Raw genomic sequence first — 15,808 nt, 5'->3', positions numbered from 1 at the left:
TAATCTCTAATTTATGAATGATTTAGCATCCATGACACACAAAGTTTTGGGCCAGGGGTACTGTCAGATACAAAGGTGACTAAGACCAATTTTCGCCCACAAGAAGTTTACAATGTAATAGGACAGTAAACAAGTAATGCCCTATGACATTACCTGTTAAGAGTCATAAAAGAGACACAAAATCCTACAGAAGGTTCAAAGGAAGGACACATTGCATCTAATACATCAGAAAGGAAAAACTACATGAAGAAGGCAGAACTGGACAGTTGGCAATGTGCTAGACTTAGATGTCTATTCTTTTACAAGAAGATGGAGGCTGGGCGGTGGCTCACACTGGTAATCCCAACACTGGGAAGCTGAGGCAGGAGGATCACTTGAGCCCAGGAGTTCAAGACCAGACTGGGCAATGTAGTGAGACCCTGTTTCTTAAAAAAAAAAAAAGAAAAAAAACCAGGAAAAGAGTAAGAGGCTGTCTTCAGGCAGGCAGATATACAACTGAGAGCTTTCTAGAAAGGCCTCGAGGAATGAATTGTTCTTGACAGAAGATGGGAAAGAGTTCATTCTCAACAGAAGAAACAAATGACCAACAGTGAAGAAGAAAGCAAGCACGGGGCATACTCGGTGAAGATCAAGACCTCTGAGAGAACCAGTGAATGGAGTATACATATATGTAACAGTGGGGCAGAAGGCTATACAAAGGAAGGGCAAAACCATCTTTAAATGTTTGAATGAAGAGACTGCATTTACTTTGCTCCACAATGAGTCTTATTAGATACAGCTTTATACAGTATATATGAAGAAGACAAGAGTGGGGTCAAGGAGACCACACCAAGTAGAGGCTTATTATAAGCGTCTGGTGTTCACAAGGCATTTGAGGTCTCTGATGGCAAGGAATTATGCAATGAAAATGGCCAAGTCAGGAAAAAAAGCCAGATCTCAGAAAAAATCTAGTTAAAACAGGTCCAGAAAATAATGTGTTTGTTTATATATATGTAGTGAAGGGCAGTGGAAAAAAGATACGAATTCTTTAAGAGAATATACAAAAGATTTAGAGGCAGCAGGCTTTCATTTTCCTGGAATCCAAAGTAAGACGGGAGACATGGTCAGGCAGTTACTGTGAAAGAGAACATAACATACTTGTTCTTCAGGGAATGCTAAAGTTTTGCTAGCATTTAACATGAGAAAAAGCAAAATCAGCCGGGCGCGGTGGCTCAAGCCTGTAATCCCAGCACTTTGGGAGGCCGAGGCGGGTGGATCACGAGGTCGAGAGATCGAGACCAACCTGGTCAACATGGTGAAACCCCGTCTCTACTAAAAATACAAAAAATTAGCTGGGCAGAGTGGCACGTGCCTATAATCCCAGCTACTCAGGAGGCTGAGGCAGGAGAATTGCCTTAACCCAGGAGGCGGAGGTTGCGGTGAGCCGAGATCGCGCCATTGCACTCCAGCCTGGGTAACAAGAGCGAAACTCCGTCTCAAAAAAAAAAAAAAAAAAAGAAAAGAAAAGAAAAAGCAAAATCAGTAATGGGAATAAGATGGTAAGAAAGGAAAAAGGTAAGAGCCAGTATAAGTACAGATTCAGAAGAACAAGTGTCATAAAGCTCCTTTATATAAAGGACAGATCTTTATAAAAAGTCTTTATCTCTGCTGTGTTTAATCTGTCAAATGAATTTATAAAATTCAATAGCCAAAAAAAACCCATTAATTCAATATACCTTTTAACAAGAGACCTGATACTTAACAGTTTTTTTATACTTATCAGTTTTAATAATCACTGACTTGTCTAATAATCACTTTCAAATCACATTTCTGAAAGAAATGAGCACATTATGTATTTTTTAAAAAGTAAATAATAATGAATGGAAAACAAATTTACCAAATAAACATGGGCTAAAATTTCCTAGGTACTTACCAATTTTGTTACTACTTGAATGCGTTAGTTCTGGATCCTCAGCTACTTGTTGTTTGAGTTTCTGAAGGTATTTTTCAGCCAAATACTTAAAAACTGGAATAAAAAGAAAACGCCCAAAACCAGGTCAATTATTTATGCATGTAAATATGTTATTTCACATAATTTATAATATTTACAATGTTTATACTTACTAAACAAATTTAAAGTTAAATTAGAATTAGAAGCATATAATCTAGTTAAAAAGTCAACTTTTAAAAATTATTTGGGCAATATCTGAGAAGTACAATGTTAATATTAACAAACGTACATGGTATTTTATTAGTAAATAAGTGAAATAATACTTATAGTGATTGGTTCTTCTATTTTAAGTATCCGAATAGTGATTCATACTGAACAACGCTAAACAGATTCAGTCTTGAAAAGATGTCTACTTTCTTTAGGTGAAGAAAAGTATCCAAAATAGAGATCCAAGAGAAAATCTAGTTGCAACCTATTAAGTAGCAATTCTAGAATGAGAAAACTAATTGATCATCTTTCTCAAATTAGGAAATACTATTAAACAACTTAAAGTCATTGTAACTAGTCAATATTGACTACCATGGACGTCTTAAACAACTGAGTTATTTTTAACAGCTATCAACAAAAAACATATATGCATATACTCTGACACAAATCTAGCTTAGATTTTTCAAAGATAATAATAAAAATGGAAAACCTCACCAAGATGAAAAGTATTCAAGGGCATTAGTAAATAATTAAGGACTAACAAAAAGAAGTAGGAAGGCTTTAAATTCTACTTAATGTTAGCCAATTAAAAATTTTTGTTCTAGTTATAATTTTTAAACAACAATTTTTAAAAGCATAGGAATAAAATTTCTTTTTGCAATACATATCTTTTAAAGGCAATTTACCTTCATTCACATTGAGATCTTCTTTCACTGATGTTCTGTAGAATCTTAACTTTAACCTTTTTGCCAGTGCCTCAGCTTCCTCACTGCATAGCAGTTAAAGAAAAATGCTTTACAAAGGTAGCTTCTGATAGCTTTTTTTTAAAAAAATCACTTTTAATTACATTTACTGAATACAGTTTGGCAGGGCAGGGAGGGAAAGTGGATCACACTTTCAGAAAATTTTCGTATTTCTTTTTAAAGGAGCTCGATTATCAATGCCCAGTTAAGTAAAACCAGTTGAAAGCTACATTTTCACTTAGTGCTGAACTGATTTTAGTCTTCACTACTCTTGAGAAATCAACACCCGCTATTACACTCTATGTGGACAAAGAAGATTTTTTTCTATAAAGTCATTAATCTCTAGTCCTAAAATAAGAAAATATCACTTTTCTTTATGATACTTTAATTTTCTCTCTGCCTAAGAACACCTACATTTAATTACACTCTGAAAATCTTACAGTGAATTCTTAAATTTCTTACTGTTGATGAAACAGTTTTGCTGCCTAAAGCCAAAGTTAGTATATTAATGACTGTATCTCCAACTGTACTCCTATTTTCAGTTGTATCAGGATTCCTGGTTGTGTACTCCTGATATGAACGTCATTAGAGGCTGTAGTAACCCTGCCCCATAGGCTCCGCTATTCCCCTGGCTTCTGGTCTTCAGCCTCTTGTGTACTCTCCTCCCACACTATAATCAAGTTTTGTCTTGGGAGTCCAGTAATGTACAATGCAAGGGACAGTATGTGACTTCTAAGACTGGGTCATAAGAAACACTGTGGCTTCTGTATTGCTCTTTCTTGGAACACCCACTCTGGCAGAAACAGCCGCCATGTTGTGAGAATACTTAAGTGGCCCCAAGCAGAGGCCCATCTGGCAAGGAACTAAGGCTTCCTACTGAGTGAATAAGCCATCATAGAAATGGATGGTACAGCTGCGGTAAAGCCTTTCCGTGAGAACAGGCCTAGCCAACATCTTGACTGCAGCTTCATGAAAAACCACCAGCTAAGCCACTCCTAAATTCCTGGACTACAGAAACTGTGATATAATAGATGTTTATTGTTTTAAGACACTAAGTTTTGGGCTAATTTGTTATACAGCAACAAACAACTAACAGAAGAAAAAAAAAAAAGTTAAAAACCAAGCAAAGATTTTCAAAGCTAGCAAGAATATTAATAATGCAATGAGTAAATATTTATAAAATTATCTGGATGCCAAATTCTGTTCACAAATTTGAGCCTAAGAGTTCTAACTATACAAAATAAGATGAATCTGAACCCTTAATTAAAATTAATCAATATAGGAGAGCTATTTATTCTGGATATTATAAAATCTAGGAATGCTTTTCTTAACATTCTTAACTATATTAAAGTTTGACTTAACACGAAGAATTGGATTTATTGTGCAAAGACTTGAGATTAGAATTCTAAAAGAGCCTTCAAATTTTGTTCTTCAATTTTCTCTACTTAAGAATCAGAATGAATTTTTTAACTCAAACCAGTCACATAGAAAAGCTCACAGAAATTTTAAGTAAATTAAAATCTTTAAGTAATTTAAAACCTTCAAAATGTTAAGTATAGAAATTTTCCTAGATCCTGTAAAACTAGGCAAAAATTAAAATGCCTTAACTTTATAGGATTACTGTCCCTCCTCCCCTAAAAGTAGCCATCTTACTTCTTTATACAAGAATCATCCAAGAGATCAATCTTGTTTTGCACCAGTACAGTTGGTATATCTCCAACTTCAGCTACTACTTTCTCTCTCCAACTGGAAACTGCTTCAAAAGATTCCCTATCTATGGTAGAAAACACGAGCACACAAGCCTGGGCTCCTGTAAGTTCACAAAACAAAAATGTTATTTACATTAATAAAACAATCTCATGCAGAATGGGGACAACTTTTATCCATTCAAAACAACTTTTATGTAAATAAATGTTGAACTCATCTTTGTACCAGCCTTCTTTACTTTTCAGCTTATACACTGTATTTTCTAACTCAAAGAGCCGGTTTTTACCAAAAACAATGGATCTCAAACATGTTCAACTGTCAACAGTACCCTCAAAACCATACACATTCTTTTTGGAATACCATAAAATACTGATTTAATCCCATTATAAAAGCTAGAGAGAATGGTAAACTAAAAATGATTAGAGGTGCTGCTAAATTCTTCTTGTTAGTTTGCTTCTTAATTTCTTTCAGCACAGATTTAAGAACAATTTATGAGAAGAAATCATAATTTGCTCGTTCTATTCACGTTTAAAATAAATTGTATTATTTTATTTCAGTAGAATACCAGTGATCCTAAGGAACATAATTTGAAAGCCAATGCCAAGAGTAAAATACATATATATATATAATACATATATATATATATATAATATATATATATATTACATATATATATATATATATATATATAAAATGGGGGGGGACTTAGTTTTTACCCTGTTCAACTGTATAATTTCCACCCATACTGTTATCCATTGACAGTATTTTAACCATCAACTGTCATTTTAGGCTGATAATATCAAAAACTAAAAATAAGCAGAAACCTCTTAGAAGACAGAGTTTTATAAATTGTTAGCTATTGATTCAGGTAGCATGGTGATAAAAACAGACATGTAAACAAGAGGATATCATCCTGGGAGTCAAGACGATTTCCTGAAATCAAGGCATATTTTCTTACCGTTATTCCTTACAGATCCCTCTGGTATAAGAGTTTTCTACTAAGACTCAAGATGTGCTTGGGCTATCTAAGATACTCCAGAGCCAAAAATAGTCTGTGTATCTACATATTACCAGAGGGAATACTGTAGAAAGCAAAAGATCACAGAATAAAACAGCAGTTCGTTATTACTGTAAAAAAAGGTTCATTTTTGTTGCTGTGCTTTTTTTTTTGAGACAAAGTCTCACTGTGTTGCCCAAACTGAAGTGCAGTGGCACGATCATGGCTCACTGCAGCCTCGACCTCCTGGACTCAATCAGTCCTCCCACCTCAGCCTCCCGAGTAACTGGGACTAAAGGAGCATGCCATCATGCATGGCTCATTTTTTTTTTTTTTTTTGGTAGAGATGGGGTCTTCCAGTGTTGCCCAAGTTAGTCTCAAACCCCTCAACTCCAGAAATCTGTCAGTCTCAGCCTCCCAAAGTCCTGGGATTACAGGTGTGAGTGACTGTGCCTGACCTAAAAACAGATTTTAATCCAAATAGTTAATTATGCAAAATATAGAAAGAGAGAGACAAAGACACCCTGAGGCCTTGTCAGAATTTAAGGGAAAAGAAAACTGAAGAGATCACCTGAGTATACCGAAAAATAAACTGGTATTTACTTGAGCTGTAATATTTACCTCAACTACAAATAAAAAATCATTACATAATCATATTTTAATAAACTGCTGTGCACGGTGGCTCACAACTGTAAGTCCAGCACTTTGGGAGGCCAAGGCAGATGAATCGCTTGAGCTCAGAGACCAGCCTGGGCAACATGGTGAAACCCCATCTCTACAAAAAATACAAAAGTCAGCCAGGTGTGGTGGCACATGCCTGTAGTCCTAGCTACTCAGGTGACTGAAGTGGAAGGACTGCTTGAGCCTGCAAGGATGAGGCTGCAGTGAGCTGTGATTGTGCCACTGCACTCCGGCATGGGCAAAAGAATGAGACTATGTCTCAAAAAAAAAAAAAAAAGAAATTGTTCTTTATCATCAAACTCAACGTACAGGAGGCTGAGGCAGGAGAATGGCCTGAACCCAGGAGGCGGAGGTTGCGGTGAGCCGAGATCGCACCATTGTACTCCAGCCTGGGTAACAAGAGCGAAACTCCGTCTCAAAAGGAAAAAAAAAAAAAAAAAAAAAAAAAAAAACTCAATGTATTAGCTTTAAGCCTAAGGCTTTAGGTCCAGCTAACTGCCATTTAAAGTTGAGGGCACAATAGGGTATCTCCAAATGTTCAAGGTCTCAGACAGTTAACCAAAAAAACCTCTTAGAGGAAGCGTATGTGATGGAAAACAAACAAACAAGCAGACAGTGCCAGAGATATGTGCAGTAAGAATGATTAAGAAAAGCTCAATGTTACTTAAAAAATAAAAGACCAAAATATGAAGTATGTCCATAACAATCCCAAAATTATTTAGCAGGGGATAGAATGGGAGAGATCAAAGAAATGTGGGAATGTGCCAAAGTGCTCGTGTGAAGAAGGGAAGATGTTTCTGTAATCTCGGGCGGTAAATAAACCCTGCAGCAGATGCCTGTGACCAGGCATAAACGTCCCTCCTCCCCTCCGTCCCCTCCTCTGTCCCCTCGGTCGCTTCAGTACAGCTGTGGAGAGCAGTTCCTGTGCCAGGTGCTCCTGCCCTACCTCAAGCCTATGCTGCAGGGGGTCTGCTGTTCCACTGGGGGCTTTCTTGATGCATCCCCAAGCGGGGATTGATGACTATAGAGGGTGGGATTAACACCTCAGCCTCCCTTGGGTGGGCTCGAGGCCTCTCTTCATGGTTCCCCAGGGAAACTGAACCCCAGTGACCCAAAGTGATACTTAGAACCCTTTATTGGTTTTCTCCCTTCCTTGCCTCATTCTCCCTAGTCTTTTGCTCTACTTCCTGGGACCGTATCCCAAATAAACCCCCCCTACCCACGTGGGACAGTGGAAGGGCAGGGAGAGCTCAAACTAAGACAGTAAGTGGCTTAAGTTAAAGGCAATTCAACTTAAGAATAAGAGGATGTATGACTATTAAACCACAGCAGAAAAACAGATTTATGCAGTATAAAGAACAAAATCAAAAAACAACTGCAGGAAATAAAAAATCTGAAATAAGATTGCAAAAACAAGTCCTAAGAAGATAAATTACAATCTCTAGAAAGAATGGTACAAAAATCGCCAAAGCAGGACGGTATACCTGACACCAAGACTATATCAAATGCTGCACCACCTTTCTGATTTAACCTAAATATATTACTAAAATGGAAAAAAAAAATCAACTATTACTTGTAGATTACTTTTATGGTTACAGTAATTCTGACAAATGGACAACAGCTTGTTTCCATTTCCCCTAACTGAATATCACACAGATAAAGTCCATCCAAACAGATAAAGTCCTTTGTTAAACTGTGATTCCTCATGGTTCTTTTATGTTTGGAAAAATCCTAATGACCAAAAAGCCATTTCTAGTATTTATTTTAAAAAGCTCAGAAGATTACTGCTTTCCCCCAACCCCTTTAAAAAAATATTTTTTGACTGAGGTACCAATAAAGCACATAACAAATACCAGATTCCAAGATTTATGAGACAGATGATTATTTGCAGAATTTAGAAAGCAAATGGCTATAATCCTGCTACACAACTTGAACTCCCTTAAGCATTTCAAGATTTTTTTTTTTTTTAATATGAGAAGGGGGTTGGAAAGAAAGAGGATCTGTAAAGAATTTCTTTAGAAAAAGTCCTGTACTCCAAACGCTCTATCCTGTGAAAAGATGCGGCAGGACGGATGAGGGTGCTATCACCACTTCCTTCATCTTAAACCTTAAAGAATGGGCGTCGGCAAGACCAATTAAGGAAGCTGTTATGTATTTCCGGCAACTGGGAGACATTTTGGATTAGTGGTGCCCTGATTCAAGCATGAGAAATATGCAGTGACTGAAAGTGAGAATGAAAAATCAAAACCAACAGACCAAAAGCAGAGAGCCATATCAGGAAGGAACCGTGCTTCCCTCAATGGCAGGGTAGGGGCAGAGATGAACCGCATCCAAGAGATACCAGTAATAGGGCTCCGGACGTGCTACCCTAAAATGTGGCACCTTGACGTATTGAATATTTTAAGCTAAAGGAATTTGAGAAACAGCAGAAGAGGAGGGTCACTTTGATTTCCCCCCCAGTCCTTTCTCCTCTGAAGCAGGTCATAAAACTCAGGAAAGATTTTCATTTTTGATTTGTTTTTTTTTTGTTTGTTTTTTTGTTTTTTTTGTTTTTGTTTTGAGAGAGAGAGGGAGTCTTGCTCTGTTGCCCAGACTAGAGTGCAGTGGCATGATCTGGGCTCACTGCAGCCTCTGCCTCCCAGGTTCAAGCAATTCTCTTGCCTCTGCCTCCTGGTTAGTTGGGATTATAGGCACCCATCACCGTGTCCAACTGATTTTTCTATACTTTTAGTAGAGATGGGTTTTCACCACATTGACCAGCCTGGTCTTGAACTCCTGACCTCAAGTGATTGGCCCACGTTGGCCTCCCAAAGGAAGGATTTTCTGACCTTTACCTGAAGGAAGTCATAAGCCCCTCAGATGAGAGTTGACCTCCTTATACCCAAAGGAAGGAAGCATCCTCATTTCTGAAGAGAGAGGGACACCAAAAGGAATCTGAATGAACCTTTGCTGATGAATCTTGCTAAGTTTCTCCTAGTTTATGGCTCTTAGCTTTGTCCTATCACATTCTTCAACGACTTTGCACTCTTCCTCAAACCTGGTATAAAAACACTCAGGTTTAACTGTTTCTTTAGGTCTTCATTTCTTTATGAAGGCTCCTTTGTCACATAAAACTTTTATTAAATAAATTCATATGCTTTTCTCTTGTTAATCTGTCTTTTGTTAGAGACCCAATCAAGGACCAAAAGAGTAGAAGAAAAAAGGTATTTTTCCTCTCCTACAAACCAATGTCTCAGTAAAAAACTATGACAAAAATCTATTTTATGTTGTATATATTTTTCTGTACTAACTAAAAGCATTGGTTCCTACTGCCTGGAGTAGACGTTCTAAAAAGCTTTAGAGAAGTCAGTTGGGATCCCGGAGGCTTCCTAATCTGTGCTTTGTTGTAACCTATTTACAAGACAGTCTTGTTTCAACATGTCTCACGTATACAATTAAGCCAGCATTCCAAGTCCATAATAATACCTTTGAGCAATGGCTTTGGAATAATAGGTCTTTTAAATGAATTAAAATAAAATTTTTCTTTTAAAAATTTTGTTTTCATGCATCATTAATAATACATTTCTAGGATTTAAATAAGTGAGCCTCGGCATAGTGTTTCTACCACCAAATTTGTCTTACTTCATTTTTTCTAGCCCTTACCCTCTCTTCCTACTTTTATTTTGATTTAATTACATCACTATCTAAATGTGTACTAGCAGCAGATATTGTCTCATTGCCTAAGTGGCATCTCTCCCTAAAAACACCTTTCCCCCACTGATAGTAGCCATGTAATTTAGGTATTCTAAACCTATCCTCTGCTGGAGGTGGAGTTGTGGTGGTGAGGAGCATACTATGTCATTCAAATCAATTAATCACATTCCTTTCATTATTGCAATCAGGTCAAGGGTGGTCTAATCAGAGAAAAGCTCAGGACATCTGAACCACTGCTGTGGGAAGTAACTCTTTCTCCCCAAGGATGTAAACAAACATGTGGCTTTTATTGCTCCTGGTGACAGTCTTGCAACCCAAAGGGAAATGAACGTGAGGAGATACCCCACACAGGGAGGAGACATGGCAAGGAGAATCACTAAGGTTATAGGCTTAACAAACAACTAAAAGGGATGCTATTTCCAGGCTTTTCTATCAAATCAGTCCATCTGTACAATTTAAGCCAGTTTGAAATTCCTTTTCTCTTGTCAGCAACCAAAAGCATTCTAATGGAACTCCAAAGGGACTCCCCAAAGGGAAAACATAAAAGAATGTTAAATACACTGTTTTTCAAATTTATGTATAATTGCTGTTTCTTCCTTAAATCATATTGTATTGTTATGTTTATTTTTTACCATTTAGAAAAAGAAGCTGAAACTAAGGACCTGTCTCAGTATCTCCTCCCTTTGCCATTTTAATATAGTTGGCTAAAAAAAAGTTAAATTACTAAGATAGGCTCTTTTTTTTTTTTTTTTTTTTTTTTTTTTTGACAGAGTCTTGCTCTTTTGCCCAGGCTAGAGTGCAGTGGCATGATCTCAGCTCAGTATAACCTCTGCCTCCCAGGTTCAAGCTATTCTTATGCCTCACCCTGCCCAGTACTGAGATTACAGGTGTGCGCCACCACACCCAGCTAATTTTTGTATTTTTAGTAGAGATACAGTTTCACCATATTGGCCAGACTGGTCTCAAACTCCAGACCTCAGATGATCTGCCTGCCTCAGGCTCCTAAAGTGCTGGAATTACAGGCATGGGCCACTGCGCCTAGCCAGTTTTGCCTTTTAAATTATAGATACATAATGTCAAATATATTCTCTAAAAATAACCCTATTGGTTAAAAAGTAATACTGCTACATCAAACTGTCAAAAGCTTAGAAAGGAACAGCCCAGCCTCTACATTTCCTCAAAAACAAAAACAAAAACAAAACAAAAGAACAGACATTTCATGCAGAGAATTTAGAGGACAAAGTTTAGCAGATGAAAAGAAAATAATAAAAATCTCAATTAATCCTACTTCTTTTTGATGTTTCCACCTAGGTTTTATGTTTGTTTATTTTTTTGAGTGTGTGGGGAAGGTAGGGTAATAACCCCATTAAAAAATACAAATAACCTTTACTCAAGAATAAAACTGTACATTTAGGACCTGTTAATCAACAGTGTTGAAATTCATAATTTGATAAAAATACCATCTACTTGAGTGACAGAGCCTTGGAAGAAAAAACAATACCATCTACTCTAAGAAGGGTTTGGGGCAGTAAAAACATAATTCTCCACCTTACACCGTGATACAGGTGCTCAGGATCCAAACTGTCAGCCACAGAAAATAACCAAAGCTACTGTGGATAGGAAGCCGTAAAGTACACAGTAAATACAGTTTTAAGTAGCGGTAGTAAGAAACCAAAATGCTTTTTAGAGCAGGCAATGGAAGTCAAGTTCCCTTGATACTAATTCAGAAAGGCAACTTCTTTGATCATTTATATATTAGTAGTTATTAAATCTTAGTTGCCACGGTTATAATAAATACCACATTTTCAAAAGTGAAAATAATAGGCTATATATTCAAAAGTTACTTGAATTCACCCTATTTCTTTCTTTCTTTCTTTTTTTTTTTTGAGGCGGAGTTTCGCTCTTGTTACCCAGGCTGGAGTGCAATGGCGTGATCTCGGCTCACTGCAACCTCCGCCTCCTGGATTCAGGCAATTCTCCTGCCTCAGCCTCCTGAGTAGCTGGGATTACAGGCACGTACCACCATGCCCAGCTAGAATTCACCCTATTTCTCAAGTATATGTATGTTATGTAACTGGTATAAATTTGCAAATACATTAAAGAAGCAAGCTACTTCAATAAAATCAGTGGTAAATCCTGTCTAAAAGAACAACTTATGTGTTTATATGAAACTGTACTAAAAATTCACTAACACGGTGTCACTTGGAACTTTCATATATATAGATTTTTTCAAGAGATGTATGCTGTTATACTGCTATTCAATATATCTGTTCTGTTTTCAAGTACTGCTTCTCAGATACTCCAGGACACACAAACATAGATTCCTTTTCAATTTGGGTAAAGTGACATATTAAAGAAGACTTCCATGAAGAAGTCAGAAGAATTTCCACTGTATACCTATTATTTCAGTTTTACTAAGCCTGTATCTTTCAGTACAGGATGTTTAAAGAGATTATGAAAAAATAATTCATAACTGCTTCCATATCATCTGTTCTTTAGGACTGTTTAGTATTCAACTACTAGCATTATAAGTACTAAGACAGAATATATTTTAATTTTTATAATACCAAAGAGATTTAAAAGGAGAAAACAAAAGGAAATTTAAGAAGTATTAAGAAGTAAAAAAGATAATTATCTTAAAGGAAACTTTTCAGATACATTTCCAAGAAATGTTATTACATCAATATAAATACAAGTTAAGACAAAGAAGCTAGGGCAAGGTTTACTAAGCCTAATATATCCCTAGAACAACAGAGACACTTAATACACATTTGCTGAATAAAACTTCAAATCTAGAGAAACAGTCATCTGGGCAACAATGAACAAGGCAGATCCCATTTTCCTGGGGCTTCCAGTTCAGAGAGCAAAGATCTTTAAGTGAAATAATTTATATTTTTATATATATTTATAAATACAAATATATATGTTTATATACATACATATTTATAAATGTAAACATATGTATACATACACATTATCTATATATATACACACACATATATATTTATAAATTATTTCACTTAAAGATATTTGCTCTCTGAACTGGAAGCCTCAGGAAAGTAGGATCTGCCGTGTTTATTGCTGCTCCCATGATTGTTTCTCTAGATTTGAAGTTTTATTCAGCAAGTGTGTATTAAGTGTATGTGTGTGTGTATGTATACTTAAGAAGTAAAAAAGATAATTATCTTAAAGGAAACTTTTCAGATATGTTTCCAAGAAATGTTACATCAATATAAATACAAGTTAAGACAAGCCATACACACACACACAATTTCATCCATTACTTAAAGTCACAGTATAAAGTTATAGCATCTGATAAGTAAAATGAGACTGTGTGATGAACCAGCAGAATTTCACTTTATAAAAAAATTAACCAAAATGATACTGTCTCCTAAGGACAACTGAATTCACATGAGCCAACAGGTGCTAGGCAATGGGGCTGGGGAGACAAAGAGACAAAGACAAAAACCCGACCACTCCATAAGCCAGAAGCTAAAGTAACTCATAATTTGTTGGGGAAAATAAATATGCAAATACTACAGAGTGATAAATGCAATAAACATACTGAATTAGCTTAAAAAATTATTAACTTTTCAGAGATGACAGCCACAAAAAGTTTCATAGAGACTTCTGAGCTGTTAAGCTTGAAGGTAGAAGGTTAAGTAAAACAAGAAAGCATTCCAGGCATAGTGTAAAAGGAAATAAAAAACTGGGGGATTTCTCAAGGGTGAAGTACAAGTGAAGAATCGGCAGATGATGCTGGCAGACAAGGAGAAACACAGTTGTATTGTAAAGTCCTGTGTATATGATGCTGAAGAGTTTTAACCAAGAAAGTGATCTGGTAATGAGAAGGATGAAACAGTTTTCACTGATTTCATCTATTTTCTCAAAGAAGAGTGAAGCAAAGAAATCAGCCGAGTAGAGAGGAGGAAGGGATCCCCAAGGTTAAGGCAAGAGAAAACATAAAAGAGGTATTTTGGAAAATGACAGAGACTTGAGTAAAGAATAATACTGAGAGTGGGCCGGGCGCAGTGGCTCAAGCCTGTTAATCCCAGCACTTTGGGAGGCCGAGGTGGGTGGATCACGAGGTCAAGAGATCGAGACCATCCTGGTCAATATGGTGAAACCCTGTCTCTACTAAAAATACAAAAAATTAGCTGGGCATGGTGGCACATGCCTGTAATCCGAGCTACTCAGGAGGCTGAGGCAGGAGAATTGCCTGAACCCAGGAGGCAGAGGTTGCGGTGAGCCGAGATCGCGCCATTGCACTCCAGCCTGGGTAACAAGAGCGAAACTCCGTCTCAAAAAAAAAAAAAAAAGAATACTGAGAGTGTCTGGCAGCACTATGCACTCATTAAGGTTATGTTCTGGTAGCTTCAAAGTTCAGTCTGAATGGTTGTCTGATATTCTCTATATGGTTCAGGTGCTTGGATGCAGATTGGTAGACAGCTGGGTTTAACTGGATTGGGCATTTTGCTGAGCAAGTATTATGCAGAGAGCTCAGGCGAGGGAGTTAAAGGTCCTTGCAAGCAAATGCTTACAGGACTAGAAAAACTAAGTTGAGGAAGAGAAGCAGTAAAGCCATGTGAAGGTCGTATTTAAAAAGTGGTAGGGTCAATGAACAGAGAAGCTCTTGATGGTTTCATGACAGAGTCTGGGTATTAAAATTAGCAAGCACAAGCATAGGCAGTAGTGGTCAGTGAGTGGGAGACAACAGAGGCTAAGATTTTGGAGTAATGAAACAATTGTTGGCCTTGAAAACAACAAGGAAGTAAGAAACAGGCTGACTTTTGAAAAAGTAACCCAAACAATTGTGATGAAGAAACTGAGCCAGAGGCCAGTGTTAATCAGAAAGGAGGTGATGGACTACAAAGGAAGTCGATCGACCATGGCAAGCAGGGGCATTAGTGGTGGGTAAAAATCTCATGACCTGGACTTTCAAGGTGCCCAGGTTTTTGAAGGAGAAAAGAGGAGGAATGGTTTGGAAGCAGCAGTGAGAAACAAGATACCCTCTGCCCAACATCCTTTAAGTCCTGTAGAATGTGGGTAGGCAGGGATGGGGTAAAAAGCTTCCCTTAGAGAAGGCGGCAGGGGAAATTGTGTCTTTAGGAAACAAATTTTAATTACAACACAGTGAAAGGTTAAGAAAAGACGGATGTCATAGAAGGGATAATGAGTATACCAGCTGTGCCTTTGTAGCTCCCACAGCATCTGTGAAATGCAGTGTATTAAATACCTGTCAGTATGAATGATCAATTAATATTTACTTGCCATCAACAGGCTATAATGCTATATGGTATTCCATCAAGCTTTTGTTATTGTGTTCTCTCACTTCAGTCACTATTGGCAGCTGAGTTACGGGAACACTGAAAATGATGTTTAAATTTCAAAAGAAAAGGGCAAAATTTTATAGGAAAATGTTAAAGGAAACTTTCAAGTTCCATTCAGGAGTTTCATTTAGCCTTTTAAGAAATTTCAGCCCATATTTTAGAGCCTTAAATTCTTCAGTCATGGTTCCTTCCTTTCACAGGTATCTCATACTTCTCTGAACTCCCACAGCACTGAAAAGGCTTTACCATGCCATTTCACATGTCGTAACAATATGCCATCCTATTTGCTGGGGCTTTACTTTTTCATATGTTAGCTTCCACTCTCTGACTATACAGTCATTTTCTTCGGGTCAAAGTAGGCATTTAACAGTTTCTTTCTGATTTGGTCTGGGAATGCCTACATGAGTCATATTATTCTAAGGCACAGACAAACTGTCTATGGTACCAGATGTTACTTGCCACTATACAAAATCTTTAGAATAATAATGAACTGGGGTTTTAAAAAATACTTGGAAATTAT

The 15,808-nt window shown here is 37.1% G+C and overlaps 1 protein-coding gene across 6 annotated transcripts in view; it reads right to left on the bottom strand.

Moving 5' to 3' along the window:
- The window catches only part of RAB23 (RAB23, member RAS oncogene family), a 35,837-nt gene that overhangs the window by 5,220 nt on the left and 14,809 nt on the right, over positions 1-15,808 (bottom strand). For all 6 annotated transcript variants that reach the window (XM_074398137.1, XM_003926362.4, XM_010337131.3 and 3 more), the window contains 3 exons: positions 4,534-4,690; positions 2,824-2,906; positions 1,913-2,005 (listed from right to left, as the gene is read on the bottom strand). In XM_074398137.1, coding sequence (XP_074254238.1) covers positions 1,913-2,005; positions 2,824-2,906; positions 4,534-4,690 — 333 coding nt within the window. The remainder of the gene's footprint in view (positions 1-1,912; positions 2,006-2,823; positions 2,907-4,533; positions 4,691-15,808) is intronic.

This window comes from Saimiri boliviensis, chromosome 4 (genome assembly GCF_048565385.1).
Source record: "Saimiri boliviensis isolate mSaiBol1 chromosome 4, mSaiBol1.pri, whole genome shotgun sequence".
Lineage (NCBI taxonomy): Eukaryota > Metazoa > Chordata > Mammalia > Primates > Cebidae > Saimiri > Saimiri boliviensis.
This window is presented reverse-complemented; position numbering and strand designations above follow the sequence as displayed.